The sequence below is a fragment of the Petromyzon marinus genome, chromosome 6 (genome assembly GCF_048934315.1).
Source record: "Petromyzon marinus isolate PM22_M1 ecotype Great Lakes invasive population chromosome 6, UKy_Petmar_22M1.pri1.0, whole genome shotgun sequence".
Taxonomy (NCBI): Eukaryota; Metazoa; Chordata; class Hyperoartia; order Petromyzontiformes; family Petromyzontidae; genus Petromyzon; species Petromyzon marinus.
This window is the reverse complement of record NC_133672.1, coordinates 16,417,599-16,441,479: the sequence shown is the minus strand read 5'-3', so window position 1 is coordinate 16,441,479 and position 23,881 is coordinate 16,417,599. Positions and strand designations below refer to the sequence as shown.

The 23,881-nt window shown below is 49.8% G+C and overlaps 1 protein-coding gene across 2 annotated transcripts; it reads left to right on the top strand.

Annotated features, from left to right (window-relative positions):
* Positions 1–13,500: 13,500 nt before the first annotated feature.
* Positions 13,501–23,658, top strand: HLX (H2.0 like homeobox). Of its 2 annotated transcripts, none has more exons than XM_032947673.2 (4): positions 13,501–14,188; positions 16,025–16,264; positions 21,330–21,517; positions 22,238–23,658. In XM_032947673.2, the coding sequence occupies exons 1-4, from the start codon at positions 13,729–13,731 to the stop codon at positions 22,646–22,648; spliced, it is 1,299 nt and encodes a 432-aa protein (XP_032803564.2). In that variant the 5' UTR covers positions 13,501–13,728; the 3' UTR covers positions 22,649–23,658. The 2 variants fall into 2 exon arrangements, with proteins under 2 accessions (XP_032803564.2, XP_032803565.2); XM_032947674.2 differs by having other exon boundaries at positions 13,503–14,188; positions 21,333–21,517.
* Positions 23,659–23,881: the final 223 nt, after the last annotated feature.

Sequence of the window (23,881 nt, the reverse complement as noted above, 5' to 3'; positions counted from 1 at the left end):
TGACCTTCCAGCCATACTCATCATACTTCAAGGCGTCCAGCAAGGTCTTGATGCTGTTGTAATCCTCTTTGAGGTGCACCGAGTGAGCCAGGGGAAGAGACGGGTACTAGTTACCATTATGGAGCAGCACAGCTTTGAGGCTCCTGGATGAGCTGTCAATGAAGAGGCGCCACTCATTCTGGTTACAGGCGATTCCGATTGCCTCGAACAGACTGGTCACATTGTGGCAGAAGCAGAGCCCATCTTGACGGGTGAATAAGTTGCAAAAGGTTGGTGACACTTCCTCTGATCTGCAACTTGCACACTTTCATCCAACAAGTTTCACTGCTTGAGCCTAGATGTCAAAAGCTTGGCATTGGACTTGGTGAGACCAAGATCTCTGATCAAGTCGTTGAGGTCTTTTTGGTTGGGGTAGTATGGGTTTTTCTCCTCAGCTCCACCTCTGAAATTGTCATCTGGATCTACAATGTCTTCCTTGGTCTCTGACTTGCTGCTCTCTTCTAATGATGGCTGCTCTCTCTCCGGAAGAGTGGATACGGGGAGCTCATGGCAGTGTGGCACCGGGGCAATGGATGAAGGAAGGACCGGATACGTGATAGCAGGTGCAATCTTGTCAGGCCGACGTTTGGAAGGGTCCACAATACAGAAGTAACAGTTGCTTGAGTGTTCAGTGGGTTCCCGCCAAATTCTCGGGATAGCGAACTTCATGGCTCTCTTTCACCCTCTGTACCATCCTACAAAAATAAATTTATTTCACCCATGACTAATGTGTAAGAGATTCTCACAATATTTGTCATGTATATATAGTTTTGCAATAACATTGGAAATTGTAAAACATTTAAAAATGAAAAACTTTTACAATTTTTAAAATTGTAACAAATTTTATTACGCAAAATTCCGAGCAACAATTGTCCATCTTACCTTCCAGAGTTTTTTTGCATTGCTAGCAGGTAAAATGAGGTGCCCAGGGTTTGTCTTGATCCCCAACAGGCATGCCGGAATATGCCTTGTAGGCCTCACACATCTTAGCAGATGCTTCCACAGAGTACTTTCTCGCTCTTGTCTTCATACATTTTTTGCAGACAAAGCAAAATGTGCCTGCCGGATGCTTGCAGCCTCTTGATGCCATCCCAGAAAAATGCAGATCTGTATCCACTTAGGCAGCTGGAACTAAACTGAACTGGTGGGCTTAAGGTCCCTGTATTTATACTACTATTTATATTACTTGAACGTTATAGAATGTTCTAGAAGTTACTCCAAGTTTACTCAGCACTGAATCTATCGGGAATATTCTGGAAAATAGGTAAATTTCCAAAAATCACTGTCCTGGTCACAAAAGCAAAGTTTGTGGGGAATAATAGCCATTTTATGTACTTATGAGGCATAAGCAATTAGGAAAAAACACTTGCTACCCAGGAACAAAACACCCCCCAGGCGGCCTCGGTTCCCGCGGTTTGCACCGCTTGCGTCTCCGTGTGCAGTGTTAATTACATGAGCTCTTTCAATGGGGGCAAATTACATTGGAGCTAATTAAATTAAGACTCGGCAAAACAAAACAAATGTATACCAGTCTTGGAGCTACACACCTAGGCTGTGTATCACCAGTTGCTTAAACGCTGGGCTGAAGCGTCGTTAATTAACGAAACAAAAAAACACTTTAATTAATTACATACGGACAGGAGTGCTCTAGCGGTGTCACTGCAGTGGTGACTGAGCAGAAGGCACGGGAGTTGATGGCACATGGCGGAGAGGATCGGGAACGTGGCTATAGGGCAGCGAGACGCCGTGATGATTTTGCCTGAACAAGCCACGTGTATTGTAGTCAACATATTGTCTTCAACGTATTGTAGTCAGCGTATTATAGTCAACGTATTATAGTCAACGTATTGTAGTCAACTTATTGCAGTCAAAGAATTGTAGTCAATGTATTGTAGTCAGCGTATTGTAGTTAACGTATTGTAGTCAACATATTATAGTCAACGTATTGTAGTCAAAGCATTGTAGTCAACGTATTGCAGTTAAAGTATCATAGTAAAATTATTGTTGTCAACGTATTGTAGTCAACGTATTGTAGTCAACGTATTGTAGTCAACGTATTGTTGTCAGCGTATTGTAGTCAACGTATTGTAGTCAACGTATTGCAGTCAACGTATTGTAGTCAATGTATTGTAGTCAGAGTATTGTAGTCAACGTATTGTAGTCAGCGTATTGTCGTCAACGTATTGTCGTCAGCGTATTGTCGTCAACGTATTGTAGTCAGCGTATTGTAGTCAACGTATTGTAGTCAAAGTATTGTAGTCAATGTATTGTAGTCAAAGTATTGTAATCAACGTATTGTAGTCAATGTATTGTAGTCAACGTATTGTAGTCAATGTATTGTCGTCAACATATTGTCGTCAACGTATTGTCTTCAACGTATTGTAGTCAGCGTATTGTAGTCAACGTATTATAGTCAATGTATTGTAGTGAACTTATTGCAGTCAAAGTATTGTAGTCAATGTATTGTAGTCAGCATATTGTAGTTAACGTATTGTAGTCAACAAATTATAGTCAACGTATTGTAGTCAAAGTATTGTAGTCAAAGTATTGTCGACAACGTATTGTAGTCAACGTATTGTAGGCAAAGTATCGTAGTAAAATTATTGTAGTCAACGTATTGTAGTCAAAGTATTGTAGTCAACGTATTTTCGTCAGCGAATTGTCGTCAACGTATTGTAGTCAACGTATTGTAGTCAATGTATTGTAGTCAGCATATTGTAGTCAACGTATTGTAGTCAATGTATTGTAGTCAGCGTATTGTAGTCAACGTATTGTAGTCAGCGTATTGTCGTCAACGTATTGTCGTCAGCGTATTGTCATCAACGTATTGTAGTCAACGTATTGTAGTCAACGTATTGCCGTCAACGAATTGTAGTCAACGTATTGTAGTCAACGTATTGAAGTCAGCGTATTTTAGTCAATGTATTGTAATCAACATATTGTCGTCAACGTATTGTAGTCAAAGTATTGTAGTCAAAGTATCATAGTCAAAGTATTGGAATCAAAGTATTGTAGTCAACGTATTGCAGTTAAAGTATCATCGTAAAATTATTGTTCTCAACGTATTGCAGCCAACGTATTGTAGTCAACGTATTTTAGTCAATGTATTGCAGTCAAAGTATTGTAGTCAACGTATTTTCGTCAGCGAATTGTCGTCAACGTATTGTAGTCAACGTATTGTAGTCAACGTATTGTAGTCAATGTATTGTAGTCAGCGTATTGTAGTCAACGTATTGTAGTCAGCGTATTGTTCTCAACGTATTGTAGTCAGCGTATTGTCATCAACGTATTGTAGTCAACGTATTGTAGTCAACGTATTGTCGTCAATGTATTGTAGTCAACGTATTGTAGTCAACGTATCGTAGTCAAAGTATTGTAGTCAATGTATTGTAGTCAAAGTATTGTACTGGGGATGAACGATTCAAGTCTAAGACGAACATACGGTTAGAACGCCACTTATGGGCAGCCCAGCGGCGACATATCACCCGCTCTTGCCCACTCCGCGGCCGTCAATTCTTAACAACCTCCACCGGCCATTTACCTGGCCAGTGCAAATCAAGGGCACTTCGTAACCGACTCAACCATGCTCTATCCCGTACTACACCTCCTCTGACTCATATATTTGGACACATCATACAGCCTGACGATTTACTGACAAGAAAGGTTTGTCCCTTCCTGAGGCCGGACCCCATCCAACATCCATAGGGGCGAATTTCTATGGCTAACATTCACTCGACAGGAATCGCATTCAAAAGGAGTCGCACTCAACCTCCTGCGCCCCGAACAACTTAGGGTTACTGCCACAACTCTCCCTTCCATGCTTCACAGCATGTGTCCTAACACCCTCCTGTCTCAGTAGTTGGTTTAACCCGTCGCTCCTTGCTAACCTCGCAAAAACAATACCTCCTTCACCTGAACCCACGCAATTTCCATATCCTCAAATAGGATCTGCAGGAACGGTTCCCAATTTCCACTTAACAGCGTTAGCATCCAAAGCGGTGTGACTCCGTGGCCCTTACGCTCTAGACGAGCCAAGGAGGACCTCCGTCTCCTGCCCACCAGGTCAAACCGTTGCAACAATGCACAGGACCACTTTGATCAATTAATGCGAGCCCCCAGCCCACCGTTTCGGACATGCCACAGAGGGTCTCGACCTCCGGGCCATCAGGTCAAACCGTCTGCCACAACACGACGGGACCACTACTCCCCAGCAATGCGAGCCCACAGCCCAGCGCTCTAGACGTGCCACGGAGGGTCTCGACCTCTGGGCCATCAGGTCAAGCCATCTGCCGTAACACGACGGGACCATTACACTCGTGTCAGGCGGATCTCTAGAGATTCCTTGAATATTACCTGAATCAACCAATGCTCGCCAATGGGGGGAATCCCCGTAACATTCCTGGCCCCATGGCATCTGAACAAACCCTGGTCAGTCAACACTTCGAGCCATCCTGGTCAGGATCCGTGACCCAGAGATAGGCCACATCCAGCGTCTCAATCCAATACTGGCACCCCATCTCATCCAAAACGTCCTAATTACCTACATTTGCCACTACACACGCGATCCCCCAAGCGAACCGCAATGATCCCTTAATCTAAAGGGCTTCGTGACAAAACGACTCCAGAATCACAAATCCAAGGCACTCACCCATGTACACATAAATTCCCACCATACACACAATCTAAAATTCCCAATGAACCAGCCACCCAAACTACTACTCGGCCCGCAAGCTTTCGCCACTGCATGCCCGAGTTTGGCCTCTACGAATCCCCAATGCGTGAGGTGAGTTTTAGCGGTCGGGTGTCTGGTGCATCGCGACTCACCTGGGCCGGGCCGTAGCTGTCGACGAGACGGTGGACGCAAGGGACTCCGTGATGTCCCTAAGATGCTTGGCATCCCCGCACAAAGTGTCGAAGCCGGCTGCAGCGGAGCAGGCGAGCCAGGGCGCCCACGACGAAGGCGCCGAATCGGACCGGGATTGCCACTCCCGTTGCCATCCCGGCGTTCCCCCTCGCCGCCGGACTCCTCCACAATCCGCTGCCATCCGTTTCTTCCTGCGACGACTCCACGACAATCTTGGATGGTCGGCTGGCCCATTCGTCTCCAAGCCGAGGTTTTCCGATCCCTGCTTCCACCCCAGACCATCTTCACCAGGTTTTGCCCACTTGCAGGTACCACTCGGGCCCGATGGTGGGTCAAATACTGCCGACATTTCCTTGTAGGCTGTCTGAAGAATGGCCCTCCTCTACTCCGGAATGGCCCAGAACACTTCGAGGCCATCATGGTCAAGAGCCGTAGGCAAAGCAGCCAGTGCCTCTTCCTCCGTCCAGCCAACATGCTGCTCCAAACTGGCAGGTGAAGGCACTCTAGTCCCCCCCCCCCGCCGCCGTAAATTATTTGATCAATGGCAACCTTCGTGGTTGCTCGACGGCTCCTCGCACCGCCGCCCAAGAAGACACCGTCTCCGCCTCCTGCGAAATGGCGGCCCCCGTCCGCGCGGTCTCCAACGCGGGAACCCCGACGCAGGCGGCCACTCCACCATCCCCCCCCCGACTTCGTGGCTCGTCCCCGGCTACGGTGGCTCCCGAAGTCGCCACTCTCCTCTTCGACTTCAAGTCAGCGACGGTCAACCGGAGCCGATCTGCCTCCGCCATCAGGGCTTGCCACTCGTCCGACGCCGGTGCTGCATTCTCTGCACCCTCGGGCTTCGTCACCGGGCTCCCGGCTCCTGATGCTGCTGGGGGAACTCCTTGGCCATCTCCCGTCTCTGAAGATGCTATAGGTGGGCTCTTACTATTTCCTTTCTTCGGCATTTTACAATAGCCACCTTTGACACCACTATAACGTAGCTCTCGGAGACACCGTGTTGTATTTCCATATATTTCGGAATAAAGTCAGCTGACAACTCAACGAGTAACCACGAGTAACTATATACACTCATAATAAAGACAACTTTATTATGAGACAACGTAGCTTCTAGTCTCAAGGCATCTCGAAGACGATGGAGACGACCTGTTCCAAGGCGACGACAATGACGGCAATTCCCCACACCAACAGCCCCCCAGGTTCAGTTCGCGCTGGCTCTTATGCTTCGCCCGGTCCGGCCACGCCTCTATTCTCGAATTCTCCTCGCCGCACCTCCTGTCAATCTCCGCCCTTATTACACTTCCCGCCATTGGATCCCGTGCTCCCCCTCACGTGACCCTGTCAACGTTTGTCTCGTCAATCATCATTAGCACGTTCATTAGTAACCATGATCCCGGGGAACCATACTGTCCCACTATCGCTCCATACTGTCTTTACAGATGTACCCCGTGTAGGTATATCCCGTGTAAATGTATCCCTTGTAGATGTATCGTGTGTGGGTGTATCCCGTGTAGATGTACCCCGTGTAGATGTGCCCCAAGTAGATGTGTAATGTAGCTTTCAGAGACACCTTCTTGTTCAGTTATATGTATATTTATTATGAATAAAGTCCACCGACTTTACACTTGGGCAACATATGTTAAAAAATAAAACAACAAAAAGCACGACGTTTCGGCCACAATACAAGCGGCCTTCATCAGGTGAAGGGATCAGGCTAAGTGACTTTACCGAATAGAACCAAAGAGTATGGATCCTTGCAGTCACGAAAGCTTTAAATCTAGAATCAACGTATGTTACTCTACGCCATGCTCCCTGTGTAGTTGGCTAGCTAAACAGGAGCGTACACGTAGCAGTCACGGAGACAATATAACCCTAGCCTTCCAAGACTACGAGGTGTCCGTTCCAGGACGATGAAGACGACCCGCTCCAAGATGACGACGGCGACGACAGCTCCTTGGTTCCCCCACAACAGCAGCCCAGAGCCCTGCTCCACGCCGGATTCTATCCCTAACACGACACGACCACGCCCCTGTTCCCCGAACTCTCTCTCCCCACACCTGGCCCTGTCTTTCTCTGTCTTAACTACAATTTACGACCCTTTAGGTCCCGTGCTTCTCCTCGGGACCCTGTCAGTGCCCGTTGCATCAATCATTATTAGCGACCACTTAGGTCCCACATTACCCTAACGTGACCCTGTCTGTTTCTGTCACGTTAATTAACAACCATGGCCACGGGGAGCCGGACTGTCCCTACATCCCCCCGTACTGTCCTTACAGATGTATTTCGTGTAGATGTATCCTGTGTAGGTGTATCCCGTGTCGATGTATCCCGTGTAGGTGTACCCCGTGTAGGTGTATCCCGTTTAGGTGTACCCCGTGTAGGTGTATCCTATGTAGATGTATCCCGTGTCGATGTATCCCGTGTAGGTGTACCCCGTGTAGATGTATCCCGTATAGATTTGCCCCATGTAGGTGTATCCCATGTAGATGTATCCCTTGTAGGTGTATTCCCTGTAGATGTATCCCGTGTAGATGTATCCCGTGTAGATATTCCCCATGTAGATGCACCCCGTGTAGATGCATCCCATGTAGGTGTATCCCATGTAGATGTACCCCATATAGGTGTATCCCACATCCATGTACCTCATGTAGGTGTATCCCGTGTAGATGTGTCCCGTGTAGGTGTATCCAGTCCACACGTACGAGCAAAGAAGGATCCACTCAAGGCAGCAAAACGTTCGCTGTACCGAGTGGTTCACGTGGTCCGCAGTGTGTAATCATATTTGACAATTAATATCCTCCACCGGGGTTCTTTGAAATATATAGGCTACACGGTACATGGACGTTAACATTGATAACAATAAATAGTTTAATAATACTGGTCTACAGCCAAAATGCTTCCGAAATCAATGTAATCCAACTTGACTAATTCTGGGTCACTGAGAATGAAAATGATGCTTAAAATAGTTGATTGGCTCTAGTTTTCGAGATATGCTACTGGGTTAGTATATACGACCCTTGACGTGGGAATGGCGGAGGATAAGGGAATTATAAAGGGAAGGGATCTCAATTGAAACCAGAAATTACTCAAATACATATTTGACTGGATGTATGAATAAATCTATGACTGGGTTTGAACAGTACTTTCTTTTTGAGCAAAACGATGAATGAAGCAATCTGAACCTGGTATTGCATAATACATGATATGAATTACATCATGTTATTCCTAGAAGTCATGGATGATGCAATCATAACTAGGCTTACATCCCTCTGCTGAATAAATTTCCCTATATCAGCTCTAGAAATCATACAGTGTCGTGCTCTCTTATTTGTCAGTGATTGATTTTGCAAAGGGACACATTTCTGTTTAGCCAAAGTGAGCATAAATGCCTCGTACTTGTGTGAATAAAGCAAATAACTTCTGCTATGTTTGTGGTGAAGTGACTTTTGCATCACAAAAGTGATGTATAACCACTATGGGTACAACTACAAGGGAATACATCCTATCACCTTTATTTTGCCTGCAAATTTGGAGATCAGGACAAGATATGGGCCCCATACACATGCTGCAACACTTGTGCAACAAATTTTCACCAGTGGTTGAATAGGAAAAGGAAATCGATGCCTTTTGCAAGTGCCAATGATTTGGAGAGGTGTGTTAATGAAGAAAAAGTGGACTGTGCATTATCCAAACATTCCATCAGCTATACGTTCAGTACCCCACGGAGAAGGACTGCCAGTTCCTGATGCACCAGAATCATTCTCACTTGAGTCAGACGAGGAAGAGGATGAAACTTCTGGTTGAACCATCAAGGTCACATGACCCATATTTTCTCCCATCCTCCTCCTCTGAACCACACCTCATAACACAAGGTGAACTGAAAAACCTTGTCAGGGATTTGGAACTACCCAAGAATAAGGCAGAGCTGTTGGGCTCCAGACTGCAGCAATGGAATCTCCTGGCAGGTGATGTTAGGGTTTCCATGTTCCGTGACGGTCAAAAGGATCTTGTCCCATTCTTCTTCATGGAAGGTGATCTTGTAGCCTGCAACATCGATGGTGTGATGGCAGCCCTCAATATCGTTCATGATCCAGATGAGTGGAGTGTTCATTGATTCATCGAAGATGAGTTTTAAAGCTTTTTCCTGCATGATGCCAATGTTTTGCCATCAATTCCAGTCTAGATGAAGGAAACCTATGACATGAAACAACTTTTGAGGTGCATAAACTATGACCAACATCAGTGGCAGCTTTGTGGCGATTTGAAGGTTGTTGCTCTCTTGCTTGGTCTGCAGACTGGATACACAAAGTACTATTGTTTTCTCTGCGAATGGGATAATCGTGCGAGAGATTCCGACTACATCAAGATATATTGGCCACTCTGACAGTCATTGGAGCCTGGGAGGTAACGTGTTCGGCATCCACCACTTGTTGAATCAAGGAAGATTGTGTTACCACCCGCACACATCAAGCTGGGTCTGATGAAGAACTTGTCAAAGCCATGGACAAAACACAAGCAGCTTTCAAGTACCTCCGTGGAAAATTTCCAAGTTTAAGGGAAGCTAAGATAAACGAAGGTGTCTTTGTTGGTCCTCAGATTCGTGAACTTCTTCGAGATGATGCATTTGACAGTGCACTGCGTGGCAAGGAAAAGACGGCATGGAACGCTTTCCAGTTAGTGGCAACAAATTTTCTCGGAAACAACAAGGCAGACAACTAGAGGGAGTTGCTGGAAAACCTCCGCAATGCATACAAAAAGCCTTGGTTGCAGCATGTCACTAAAGATACTTTTTTTGCACTCTCATCTAGATTTTTTTCCCACCGAACTGCGGAGCAGTGAGCGGCGAGCATGGCAAACGATTTCACCAGGAACATTGCAACAGTGTGTAATAAAACACTTCGACGACGAACGTTGAACTGGCGTCTTTATTCATTTATTTCTATGTTGGCTGTACAGCTCCGCGCTCCTTATGCGCGGGCGCGTGTTGACTCCCGCCCGCGCACGGCTCTCTCGCTCTCCCCGTTCCTGTGCACCGCTGGCTGGCGGCGGGCAAGGAGTCGACCCTCGAGCCACCACGTGGCCGCTGGCGTGCCGAGAGGACGAGGCGCAGTCCCCGCTTCCAGGCTTCCCACACTGACCACGAGCCTCTTCCTGCTTCCCCTTATAGCCCTCTCACGCGGAGCCAGGCCCCGCCTCTAGCCACGCCCCCTCTAGAACCTTCGCGATAGTTCCCACGAGCACCCTTGAGCTCCGCCCATGAACTTTGGCCCCGGTGAACCCACTCATCCTGATTGGCTTATGACTGATGCGGCGGAGCCTACCCAGCCGGTCGACGTCCGTCGGTGTACTCTCTCATTACAACAATGGAGAAACGCTACCAGGGCAAATGGAGCCCATCAATGCTTGCAGACTCATGCTGGACAGTGACAAGAGACGCTCCATTTAATGAATACAAGAGACAAGCCAAGAAGCGCTGAGTAGACACTGAATGAGGACTGAACGATGTACTTACATATAATAGTTTTTAGCCTTTTGTTTCATTATACATTTTACGTATACAACCCTTTTGCTGATTTTAAAGTGTTACATGAACAGGACACGTGACATGTTATCATGTAAAGCAACAATAAACACATGAAAAGACCTAGATTTACAATTTATGAGTAAAACTCTACTATCTACAAAATATATATAGACGTAAAACGTAAAAACTTAAATATCGTGGAGACAGTAGCCAATCAGTTGTTTTAATTGTCATAATAAACAGCACATTTCATCTCTGAAGCAGACGACGTCTTAAAATTGTTGACCAGTTTAATCCAAATAAATACTACTGATAAGTTAATGTTTACCTTTGTTGTTAATTATACAAACGGCGGTATGTGTATTCTAGATTTAAAGCTTTCGTGACTGCTAGGATCCATACTCTTTGGTTCTATTGGGTAAAGTCACGTAGGTGAAAATAAAATAACAAAAAATCACGACGTTTCGGCCACAACACAATCGGCCTTCATCAGGTGAAGGGACGAGACTGTCTGGAGGACAGCGCTGGAGTGAGAGAAGCCACGCTTAGATCACGACCTTTAAGCTGTGTGAGAAGAAAACAAAGCGCCTTGACAAAGGAATTAGCATATAATTTAGCATTGAAATGGCTCATTGAAATAGCTAAGTTAAAGTATACACATCCGCAGAGGTACCCCTTGACAAAGGAATTAGCATAGAATTTAGCATTGAAATAGCTGAGTGATTAGCTTGTAACTGGTCACAGAACATAGCTATTTCTGTGACCAGTTACAAGCTAATCACTCATGTGTGCTTGTGTTTACGCGCTTATTATTTGTTTGCTGATTTTGCTGTACGTATGTTTAAACCCATGCCTCGTATGAATACAGAGACTCGCGATCTCAATCGGCTATTCTAATGCCGTATATCGTTAAAACAATGTACAGCCCCTTTGTCAATGGGCTGCTGGATGAAGGCCTCCCCACGCACTGTCGCTCCTTTGACCATACTTCACCACGGTGACAAGTGCGGGTTGGTGAAAGGCGGGTGGGGAGGGGAGGGGGGTACCAGGAGCGATCCAGAAATCACAGACCACTGGCGTTAGCCGTGGCTGAGAATCAAACTCGATTCGTCGGGTTCACAGCGTGAGTCTGCTCTGACCTCTGCTCCGTTGCTCGTGATTCTCCTTTGTCATAAGTCACCGATCTAATTTTAAGTTTTTTTTTGTTAAGCCAAACATCTGAAAATAGTTGTTAACAAAAATCACGGCACGATCAAGTTCAATGTCGCCTTCTTGGGTGTAAGCGCCCAGTTCAATTCCTGGTCTTGGCTCGTGGGCGAAGAGGGAAACGGTCCGTGGCATTGATCGGTGATTATAACTGTGTAACAAAACTAAAAAAAATGTGTTCCTGGGTAGTAAGTGTTATTTTCTAATTGATTATGCCTCAAAAGTACAGAAAATGGCTATCATTCCCCACAAACTTTGCTTTTGTGACCAGGACAGTGGTATTTTGAAATGTTCCTATTTTCAATGAGAAAACGTGGTGAGCATTTGTGTCATTCCTTCACATAAAGTCCTGGTCACAAAAGCAAAGTTTGTGGTGGATGATAGCCATTTTCTGTACTTTTGAAAATAACACTTACTACCCAGGAGCAAAAATCGTGTTGCATAATTATTGCCTCTTGGCGTGGCGCTCCTTGCAAGAACCGTGACATTTCACCTGGTTTCAACAAACGAGTCGAATTCCGTCTTGTGGCAACGAAGAGTCGGACTCCACCACCAGACCCCCATGCCCCCCCCCTCCCCCCTGCTGTGCCCCGCACCTCGTTAGGCCGACGACTGCCCTGTGTTGGCTCAAGTCTGCCGCACGGATCGTGCCGGAGGCAAAGAGTCGATAGAACCTTGACTGTGGCCGCCAAACGCCTCGGCTCGGCGTTTATTTTAGTGTCGATTCGCACGCGTCCTCGCGCTATTTTGGGCCGATTCCTGCCAAAATATCCGCCGTACGCATCCCCAAGCTTGATTGGACGCAAACAGGACGCGCGTACGGAGGACGAGTGACTTGGTAACCCAAGCGCGCGTGTGTGTGTGCGCGTGCGCGTGTGTGTTCATGTGTGCGTGCATTTGGTGCTAGCTAACAGCGCTTGCTCCAACGGTCTGTTAAGGCTATACGGGGGATCTTTGTCTTGTTGTGTGTGTGTGTAAATGGGGGAGCGGTGGTGTACCGGTTAGCGCGCTGCGCTTCCAACCTGAATTTTCCCGGGTTCGATTCCCGTTCACGGCCAACGTCAGTGACGATTATCTGAGCCGGCCCTGAGCCTCGCCTAGGTCGACTCAGCCTCAAATGAGTAACCTGGTACGGTGTGCAGTAAAAATCGCCACTGGGGAGACAAAGGCGACCGGGCGTGGTGCTGGCCACCCACCCCCTCGTGTTCCGTTTCGGCCCTCATAGGTGTTCGCTAACAGCACTTGCCCCAACAGTCTGTTAAGGCTATACGGGGGATCTTTGTCTTTGTTATTATGTGCGTGTAAATACGTTGCGTTCGTGGGTTTATATGGATCTGTTTATAAATGTGGCTAAATATGCACGTGTATGTCAATGACTCAAAAGGCAATCTGTGCATAGTGGTTAATGTGTAATGGTTAGCACACTGTGAACTAGTCCAGGGCCTCCCTTCGACTCAGCCTCAAATGAGTACCTGGTGTGGTGCATAAACCTCAGAACTGGGGAGACAAAGGCGGACGGGCGTGGTGCTGGTCACCCATCCCGTTGTGTGCCGTGTCGGTCTTCAAATGCGTTCGATAAAAAACACTTAACGCAGCAGACTGTCCCGGCTATTTGTTGTGTGTGAACATTGTCCGTGGATGTATGTGTATACGTGCATGCGCGCGTGTACACGTGTGTGCGCCAGCATCTAATCTGTGTATGTGGCTGTGTACGTCGTATATGTGAGTCTTCGTATGTGTGAGGATCTCTCTCCCTCTCTCTCCCTCTCTCTCTGTCTCCGTGTCGACGCGAGCGCCGTGCGCGCACGCCCTCCTCGTGAGTTTGCGAGTTCCTCTTCACGTCCCCCACTCTTTACCGTTGACTGAGCCTCCTCCACGCGGAGCCTCGACGCGACTCTGCGTCTCGCAGAGCCCCGGGGGCTTGCGGCTCCCATTGGCCGCGCCGCGGGGCGGAGTCCGAGGCTCAAAAGGCAACGGCGGCTCCTCCTGCGCACGTTTCCTCCCCTCCCCGCCCCAGCCACGGGCTCCGCGGCTCCGTCTCCCACGGCCTCCGCTGTCCGGAGCGCGGCGTGGGCGAGGCCCGTGGGTCGGGATGTATTCCGCAGGATTCGCACCCTACTACCTGAACGGCCTTGCGCTGTGGCCCGCTGCCGCGGCCGCCTATTGCGCACCTGGTCTCGCCGACCCCTCCAAGAAGGGCTCGTTTTGCGTGGCCGATATTCTGCACCTGAGCGCCGTGGACAGCGCGACCCTGCAGGGGCCTCCTGCGGGGCACAAGCAGGGCCCAACGGCCAGCCGGCCCCCGCCACCGGCGGGGCAGCCACTCCGGCCGACCCCGCGCTCGCCCGGAGGGGACTGCGCCGAAAGGGGTCCCAGCCCCGCAGCGGGCGCGGGCCCCGCTGCCGCGTCGCCCTCGCCGCGTCTCCTGCTCGCCACCCTGCACGCCCAGCAGCACTGCTCGCCGGTAACCAGCAGGGAGCTCAAGTTTGGCATCGAGCGGATTCTAGCGAGCGACTTCACCGCCAAGGCCAGCGATGGCTTCTTCTTCGCCGGTACGTCGCCTGCCCGCGGCACGAACCGGGGGTCGGGTTGGGCATTCGTGCGTGGCGAGTCATCGAGAGATCGAGCAGCCGGAGACAGCGTTAGCGACGCGGGCTGCAAGAGGGCCCCGTCAGCGCCGTCACTTGGAGTGTCGTCGCGGTGGTCCATGACCCCGCCGACTCGGGGGCGATAGCGGGGCTATACTGCAGGATGGCTATGTCTATCACGCGCCTAACAATTGCACTGAGAGGCTATATCGATGTAAGTGTTTCCTTAATACGACGCCTACTTATTTAAACATTTGCACTCTGTTGTTTGCTCGTACATTAAAACGGGTCGTTCTAGTCCGGTCTAAAGTCAAGGCGAAAGTATAAAATGTAGTCCTAATTTACAGAATCAGTTCCTTCATCATCACAAATGCATGCGTGTGATTAGAGTTTCGTTTTTCGCGTGTCCTAGCGTCAACACTTTTAACGTACATTTAACTTTGAATATAAATTCAGTTTAACGTGGTAACAATTTCAAAGGTAGTTTTAATTGATCGGGGTTCGTCTGTTACTCAATCGCTACTATTTGTGCAACTATTCAAATGCCGGACCACCAGAAAACATTTTTTAAAATTAAATTCTCATCGGGCCCCGTGCTGTTAAGCTCAGCCTCCAACCCTTATTAATTATATCTGGCCTCTCTGTATGTGCAATGAAGAAGGGTCATCGCTTAAAACGTCGCGTGTTATATATATGTTAAGGCGACAGTGTTGTTGTCGAATGTTGTGAGCTGTTTTTGCTCCTTGTGCTCACGCACTACTGGAAATATAGCGGTAGTAATGAATACTTTGTTTTATTAACACAAACACGTAGTTTTTAAGCCGTCCGTAATTCACGCTCCCAAGCTGAGAAGTTCAGTTTTTGCTGTTTATCTGTCTTCGACATGAAATTATCGGGGTTTTTCTGTATTGTTTATGTGGGACGCAGAATGGGAATCGCATAAGGCCGATAAATTCTACTTTAAAAAAATATAAACATGAACGCACGCATATTCGGATGGCGTCCATCACACATCGTGTGGATTTCAATGTGCGTTCGAACACGATGCAATGCGGATCCGTGTATTCATCTACGTGCACCAACATCTCACGCCGCATTACGAACGGGACACGTGGATGAAGGCGATGTGTACACATGTCCTGAGAGAGGCAGAGGAAGAGAGAGAGACAAAGCGTTGAGTTCATACGCAGGGCCACGGACTGTGTTACCCTTTATCTCGGAGGCTATAAGCCCCACTGAGTCTAAGGACTCGTTTTCAGAAGGGTCATACAAATGGGATTTGTAACTGCATTAGTGGCGCGGTGGCGAGGTCTTAACTTGCCCGGCCTGCTATACATGAGGTTGTGGGTTCGATATCCTGACGCCTGCATGTTTGGAGTTTGCGTGTTCTCTCTCACCGTGGTCGCGTGGATTTTTGTCAGGGTCCTTCGGTTTTTCCCTCCACATTTAGAAACATGCGTTAAGCGTATTTGGCCGCTATAAATTTCCACATGTTAAACCACTTAGTTGAGCTATCACTTGTGGCCAGGTCGCATCTGAAAAAAAAGCCATTTCGCTCACTGGGCCTTACTTGGTTAAATAAAAAAATAGTTTAGTTTTACTTTAGGGATGTTTACCATTAGTTCAATCCCACGGCCTGTCAACACGAATGTACAACGACCCCCATCGTGAGATAAGACCTCCACGTCCGTCTCGCGCGGACAGCGGGGACTGGAAGGGCATTGGGCAAGACGCAGCAAATCCAAGACCCGCGCCATGCGGCTGATATCATCTAACGCGCCCTCCCCCCTGCCCCAACAGATCTGCCCGGCGCTCTTTCACCCCGCTACCCGGGGCAGCTGCTGGTCGGACACGGTGGCCCGGGCCACCAGCATCATCATCATCAGCAGCAGCAACAGCAGCAGCAGCAGCACCCGTTCGCGGGAGCCTTCCCTCCGGGGATGCACGGGGTCCCCGGCGAGATGCACGCCCACGCGGCGGCGGGGCCGCACCTGCAGCACGGCCGCCACGCGATGCCGCACTTCCGAGACGCCTTCCCAGGTGAGGCGCGGCTGGCGGGGGCGACGACCTTCGGCAGCGGCTCGGCAAGCCGTCGAGTGCCACGCAACGCAACGCCGCTCGCTCGCTCGCTCGATCGCTCGCTCGCTCGATCGCTCGATCGCTCGCCCCTTGTTCAGCGTCGGCGAACAAAAGGTCGACGCGGTGAACACAGCGTAGCGCGAGTGCGCTCCACGCAGCGTCAAAACGCACTTAACGCAGCACGGTTAATGCGGTTTGCACTGTTAAGATGATTTAATAGCGGGCAGCTGGCACAATTACACAGCTATTAAACGGCGACCATTAGCACAGTTAACACGGTTAGGAGGCCGGCATTAACACGGCACAACTGTCTACGTGAGTGTGGGTGGTGTAACTGGCGCAGTTGACACAGCGCACTCGACACAATTCGTGCGGTTAACGCAATCAGTCGAGGTGGTACTCGGGCTGAGGCGGCGGCCGCTAAATAACGATCAGCGCTTCGAGCAAGGAAACGCGTGTCCGTGACGTCGCGTCTCATGTTCTGAGTTGTATCCCGCTCACACTGCACGCTACTAACATCACGTGTACACGTGTTGGTGATGTCGCGCTAACACCGCACGTTGCTAACATCACGTGTACACGTGTCGGTGATGTCGCACTAACACCGCACGTCACTAACGTGCTACTAACATCACGTATACACGTGTCGGTGATGTCGCACTAACACCGCACGTTACTAACGTCACGTATACACGTGTTGGTGGTGTCGCACTAACATCGCACGTTACTATCATCACGTATACACGTGTTGGTGGTGTCGCACTAACACCGCACGTTACTAACGTGTTAATAACATCACGTATACACGTGTCGGTGATGTCGCACTAACACCGCACGTTACTAGCATCACGTATACACGTATTGGTGATGTCGCACTAACACCGCACGTTACTATCATCACGTATACACGTGTTGGTGGTGTCGCACTAACACCGCACGTTACTAACGTCACGTATACACGTGTTGGTGATGTCGCACTAACATCGCACGTTACTAACGTGTTAATAACATCACATATACACATGTCGGTGATGTCGCACTAACACCACACGTTACTAACGTCACGTATACACGTGTTAGTGGTGTCGCACTAACACCGCACGTTACTAACATCACGTATACACGTGTTGGTGATGTCGCACTAACACCGCACGTTACTAACATCACGTATACACGTGTTGGTGATGTCGCACTAACACCGCACGTTACTAACGTGTTAATAACATCACGTATACACGTGTTGGTGATGTCGCACTAACACCGCACGTTACTAACGTGTTACTAACATCACGTATACACGTGTTGGTGATGTCGCACTAACACCGCACGTTACTAACATCACATATACACGTGTTGGTGATGTCGCACTAACACCGCACGTCACTAACGTGCTACTAACATCACGTATACACGTGTTGGTGATGTCGCACTAACACCGCACGTTACTAACGTGTTAATAACATCACGTATACACGTGTCGGTGATATCGCACTAACACCGCACGTTACTAACATCACGTATACACACGTGTCGGTGATGTCGCACTAACACCGCACGTGTTGGTGATGCCGCACTAACACCGCACGTGTTGGTGATGTCGCACTAACACCGCACGTGTTGGTGAAGTCGCACTAACACCGCACGTGTTGGTGATGTCGCACTAACACCGCACGTGTTGGTGATGTCGCACTAACACCGCACGCTGCTCGTGGATGTTCGAGCCGTGACGGCTTGGGGCGAGCGAGCGAGCTGATCGCCCGCGGCGCCGCACGGGCGATGTTAATGCTAATCAGAGGAAATAGGAAGTAATGTAATCTCTGCGCCAGTTTTCAAATCCCAATTTCCTGAAGTGCCTCTGGTGTCGAGCTGCACCCCAACCCCCCTCTACCAGCGCCTCCGTTGGGCACGTGCTCGCAAACACGTGCGCACAGCGAACCCAAAACACGTGCGCACTTACACACAGGTGTCTGTGTGTATGTGTGTGTCTACGCAGTTGTGGGGAGCGATAGTGTAGCGGTTATCGCGCTGCGCTATGAACCTGGCGACCCGGGTGCGATTCACGCTCACGGCCAACACCAGTGACGATTATCTGAACCGGTCCCGGGCCTCCCCTAGGTCGACTCAGCCTCAATTGAGTACCTGGTGCGGTGTGTAAACATTGCCACTAGGGAGACAAAGGCGGTCGGGCGTGGTGCTGGCCACCCACCCCCTCGTGTACCGTTCCGGCCTTCATAGGTGCTCGCTAACAGCACTTGCCCCTACAGTCTGTTACAGGCTATACGGGGGATCTTTGTCTACGTATCGTATGTGTACAAAAAAATAAAAAAATATCCCATACATCTACTGTAGTAGTCATTGACATACTATCGGGGTGGCCGGAAAACTACGCCACTTCGCCCCTTTTTTCTCCCCGGTGCTGGTACTCGTTTATGGCTGAGTCGACCTAGGGGAAGGTCCACGACCGGCTGGAAGTATCCGCCGCTGTTTATTTTAGTCGCAAACGGGAAAGCCGCGCACGCGTGTGTACACAGAGATAAATGTTCCCCGTGCAGCCTTCACAGACTGTTGGGGTCAAGTGCTTTTAGCGAGGGAGGGGGGGGGGGGTGACCAGCACCACGCCCGGCCACCTTTGTCTCCCCAGTGCTGGCGATGTGTACACATCGCACCAGGTTCTCATTTGAGGCTGAGTTTGACCTAGGGGAGGCCCAGAACCGATTCAGACAATCGTCACTAGTGTTGGCCGTGTGTATACACACACACGCACACATACACGTGTACCTGTGTGTTTGTATAAGTGTTTGTGTGTGTATATATATACACACGGGGAGCGGTAGTGTAGTGGTGCGCTATGAACCCGGCGTCCCGAGTTCGATTCCCGTTCCATGCGGACGCCAGTGACGATTATCTGAACCGGTCATGGGCCTCCAATGAGTAGTTAGTGCGGTATTTAGTAAACATCGGCACTAGGGAGACAAAGGCGGCCGGGCGTGGTACTGGCCACCCACCCCCTCGTGTGCCGTGCCGGCCTTCATAGGTGCTCGCTAACATCACTTGCCCCCAACAGTCTGTAAAGGCTATACGGGGGGTGGTCTTTGTCTTTGTGTGTATATATACACACCCACACACACACGTGTATACATGTACAATGTACCAGGGGCACCCCAAGGCATTATTCTGTGGTGCGTGTTGAGCCCTCTGCTCCAATGCGCGGTGCACATTCATCTCCCTCTCTCCACGTCGCTCGCGTGCTTTGCTTCATCGCGATAATACAAACGTCGTTTCGGCCATCTGTTCAATCGCGTTTTTAGTTTCTCATATATATATAAACGACGTGCACTTCAAATGTGATGTTTTTTTATTTCACAAAAATAAAAACAGCGGTAGAGACTCTCCCTCTCTGGCTTCTCTGTGTGCTGTGAAGGGCCATTGCCCGAAACGTCTCCTATTAAATAGTTTTCCTTATAAGGCCATGCCGTTATTGAGCAATGCGTTGCATTATTTTTGTTGCTGCTGCTGCTGCTTGTATTTGAGCACCACTGCCGACGAAGCAGCAGTAGCATCACCAAATAATTTGTTTAATTTAACGAAGTCAACTAGTCGTGTTTCACCATCGCGTAAATAAATACGACTCTGGACGGAGGTGAAGGGGGTTGGCAGCAGTGGCCGTAGTGGGTGGTTCACGTAACCACGCAATGGACCCGGGGCCAACTGAGTTTAATTCCAGGTCATGGACAAAGCGTGCACCACGAGCGATATCTGAAGCAATGTTGAACCTCCACCAGCCCACCATGCTCCATGTCTGTGATGTTAAGCGTATTTGTATTCGTGGACGAAGCAGTGTTGCGTAATAAATATCATTTATTCGCGAAAAACAATCCCATTTGGTGCAGAGCAGTATGAATGTGATGGGTTTTAGCTCGTGAACATTGCATTACGCAGGAATAGGGTAGCATGTATGAGGTCGTATTCTTTGGGTCTTTCGGTAAAGTCACGTAGATGGGTAACACATGAATAAAAATACAAAATAATATTTTATATATATTTTTTATTTGTACCTAACTACGTAACTTTACCGAAAAACCTGCAGTCACGAAAGCTTTAAACCAAGATGCAAGAGGTCTGTTGAGAGTGCGACTTTACTCATTGTTACGATTGTGTTGCCAATGTTACTGTTGTGGTGTTATACGTAGTTTATAAAGTAATGCTCGTGATGATGCAGACGGCGAATTTAACATGGGGAAAAGTTGTCAAGAACACAACTGCAGTTTAGTTTCTATCAATTTTTTTTTTAAATCAACCCTTTGTCAATCCACTGCTGGACAGAGGCCCTCGCCAGAACCCACGGCGCGTGGGTCATTGTTTGTGTTACATACTGCACCGCTCTGCTCTGTGTGGCTTGACGATTTAAGTGATGGGGGAGTCAGCGCCAGCAGCATCGGTTCAGGTATCGCATCGCCACAGACGCTAGCCGTTGTCGGGAATGGAACTCAGGCAGTCAGTAGGGTTCGTAGCACAGCGCAGTAAACACTGCGCCACCATTCCACTTTAATAATATCCATCACAGGAGGAATTTATCTGTTGGAGGATGGACTAGGATAGGTGTTTTCTTTTTTTTCCCTTTTTCTTAATCAGTGTTATAATTGCGAGTGTCAGGAGTTAATGTCTACTCTTGCCGTATCCACGTATAGCCTGGTCGAACATTTAAAGCGCGGGTCGTGACGATGCAGCTTGTCTGCCTACCGAGCTACGGGATCATTTAGCACCCACTTGTACCCGCTGGTACCCATTCCATGATGCCCCCCGCGTGTGCTCACGAGCGCATCTATGACTGTGTCCACCCCTGCATCTTTGTGTGCCAACGTTGTGCCATTTCCCTCTCTCTCCCGTGTGCGTGTACCCATGGACCTGTGTACCCACGTGTGTCCATGTGTGGCCAAACGTGCCCTCCGTGTGCTCTCGTACCATTCGTACCCCTCGTGCCTACACTCCGTGCCCGTGCCCCCGTGCGTGGCCCCGTGCCTCCCAGCAGGTCCGTACGCGGTGCTGACCAAGGAGACGATGCCGCCCAACTTCAAGCGGAAGCGCTCGTGGTCGCGGGCCGTCTTCTCGAACCTGCAGCGCAAGGGGCTCGAGAAGCGCTTCGAGATCCAGAAGTACGTGACCAAGCCGGACCGCAAGCAGCTCGCAGCCATGCTGGGCCTCACGGACGCGCAGGTGCGGCAACCACATCATCAACAACATCGACAACCACCCCATCAACGGCATCAATAGCCGATCCAACAACAAGCACACCGTCAACGGCATCAACAACTACCCCAACAACAACCACGCCATCAATAATATCAATAACCACCCCATCAACAGCATCAATAACCACCCCATCAACAAGCACACCATCAACGGCATCAATAACTGCACCAACAACAACTGCACCATCAAACAAAATAAACAACTACCCCATCAACGGCATCAATAGCCGATCCAACAACAAGCACACCGTCAACGGCATCAACAACTACCCCAACAACAACCACGCCATCAATAATATCAATAACCACCCCATCAACAGCATCAATAACCACCCCATCAACAAGCACACCATCAACGGCATCAATAACTACACCACCAACAACTGCACCCATCAAACAAAATAAACAACCACCCCATCAACTGCATCAATAACCGATCCAACAACAACCACACCAGCAACAACATCAACAACCACACCGGCAACAACATCAACAACCACATCGGCAACAGCGTGCACACCAATATCAGCAGCAGCAGTATTTTCGGTGACGTGCGCAGCGTTACACACCGAGACGCTGTTGGCATGCGACCGTGGGAATGCGCTGTCGTCTGTCGATGTTGCCGATGCTTGTTGCCGAGCGCGTTGCCCCGTGTGCGGTGGTGCGCGTCCTCTGACGCGTGCAGGTAAAGGTGTGGTTCCAAAATCGGAGGATGAAGTGGCGGCACTCAAAGGAGGCGCAGAAGGAGAAGGAGCAGCAGCAGCAGCAGCAGCAGCAGTCGAGCGCGCAGGGCAAGGAGCGCCTCCCGGACCTCTCTGCCTCTGCCGGCGACAGCGACGCAGCGTCCAAGAGCGACGCGGCCGACGGCGGTAGCGACTCGGAGGGGCCCGTGGACGAGGAGGAAGAGGAGGACGAGGTGGACGATGCGGACGAGGAGGACGAGGGCGCGCCGCGGGAAACGGGGGGTGCCGTGGACCTGTCGGGCCGTGAAGACGCCTGGAAAGCGCGGGACGAGAGCCCGGCCGGGCCGCCCCTCGTCGCGGAGCCGCACGACGTGGCCACAGGGAGCCGCGCCCGACTCCACGGGGAGGAGTGACGATGATGGCCGCGGAGCCGCGAGTGACCAATTGTTGTTGCGCTGACGCGGAGTGACTGCGGAAGGGCTGCACTCATTGGGATGAGACCGTGGCCCGCAAAGTTGAAAGTGACCACTCGTGCGTGGCCCGGCAAGTGACGACGGCTGGCGCGGCCGAAGTGACCGCCGCAGATGCACAGCGAGGAGGGAGGCCCCCCGGGGGTTCCCGTTGTTTAGGAGTGACCACGGCTGCACGACAGGGAGGGACGGATTGCTGCATCCCGGAGTGGCGTGGAGTGGAGAGTGTGGGTTTTTGCCTCCGGCCATGTATAGCAGCACCACGACAGGTAAACACGGACTGCGGTGTGTGTGTATATCCAATGTCTACGCGGTGTAGTTACGCGTTTGTACCATATACCGTTATGTATATTTCTTTTTTTTTCTAAACGTATAAGTTAAGCATTCTTGGAGGCCTTAAGCAAACAGTATCCTTTGACTAACCACGGCACATCGGCCGGGCCTCGACGAGTATCGATCGTACACGCGGCCTTTAAGCGGCAGTGACGTCCGTCTCGCAAGGTGCCGACGAGGCCGCTGGATGCGCGAGAGACGGATTCTACGAGTCGGGGTTTCGCGCATTGAGTTTTGACCGAAGCAGTTTAAAGAAGGATACTGAACTACCTCTTTCAGGTGGGGATATGCTTTTTTCAGAAACCCCAAAAAAATCGATTTCTATCCTGGTTTTACACAAGAACGGTTTAGTCGGTCCGGTTGCACTAAGCCAGTGAAACGTTGAACGTTGGGTCCAACGTTGGCCCAACGTTGGACCCAACGTTGACCCAACGTTGACCCAAGTTGGTCCAACGTTGGGTCCAACGTTGGCCCAACGTTGACCCAATTTGGTCCCACGTTGGCCCAACGTTGCATGTTCACTGATAAGACGGAGTCGTTGCCATTCGCGATGATCGCTGTCGGCGGCTCAGCACGCCCTGTGTCATCATTCGAATCCGATTAAAGCAAATGGAAGTGCAGGATGCGTGTCGGTGTGCGTCCCTCGGTGTCCTACGGAGAGATCTGCTACAGCACAACGCACACAACACACCGCGCACACACACATACACACACGGTGCACAACACACACGGTACACAACACACAAGGTACACACCGCACACAGTACATAGCACACACGGTACACACCATACATACGGTACACAACACACACTCCGCACACACGCACTGCAAACACACACACA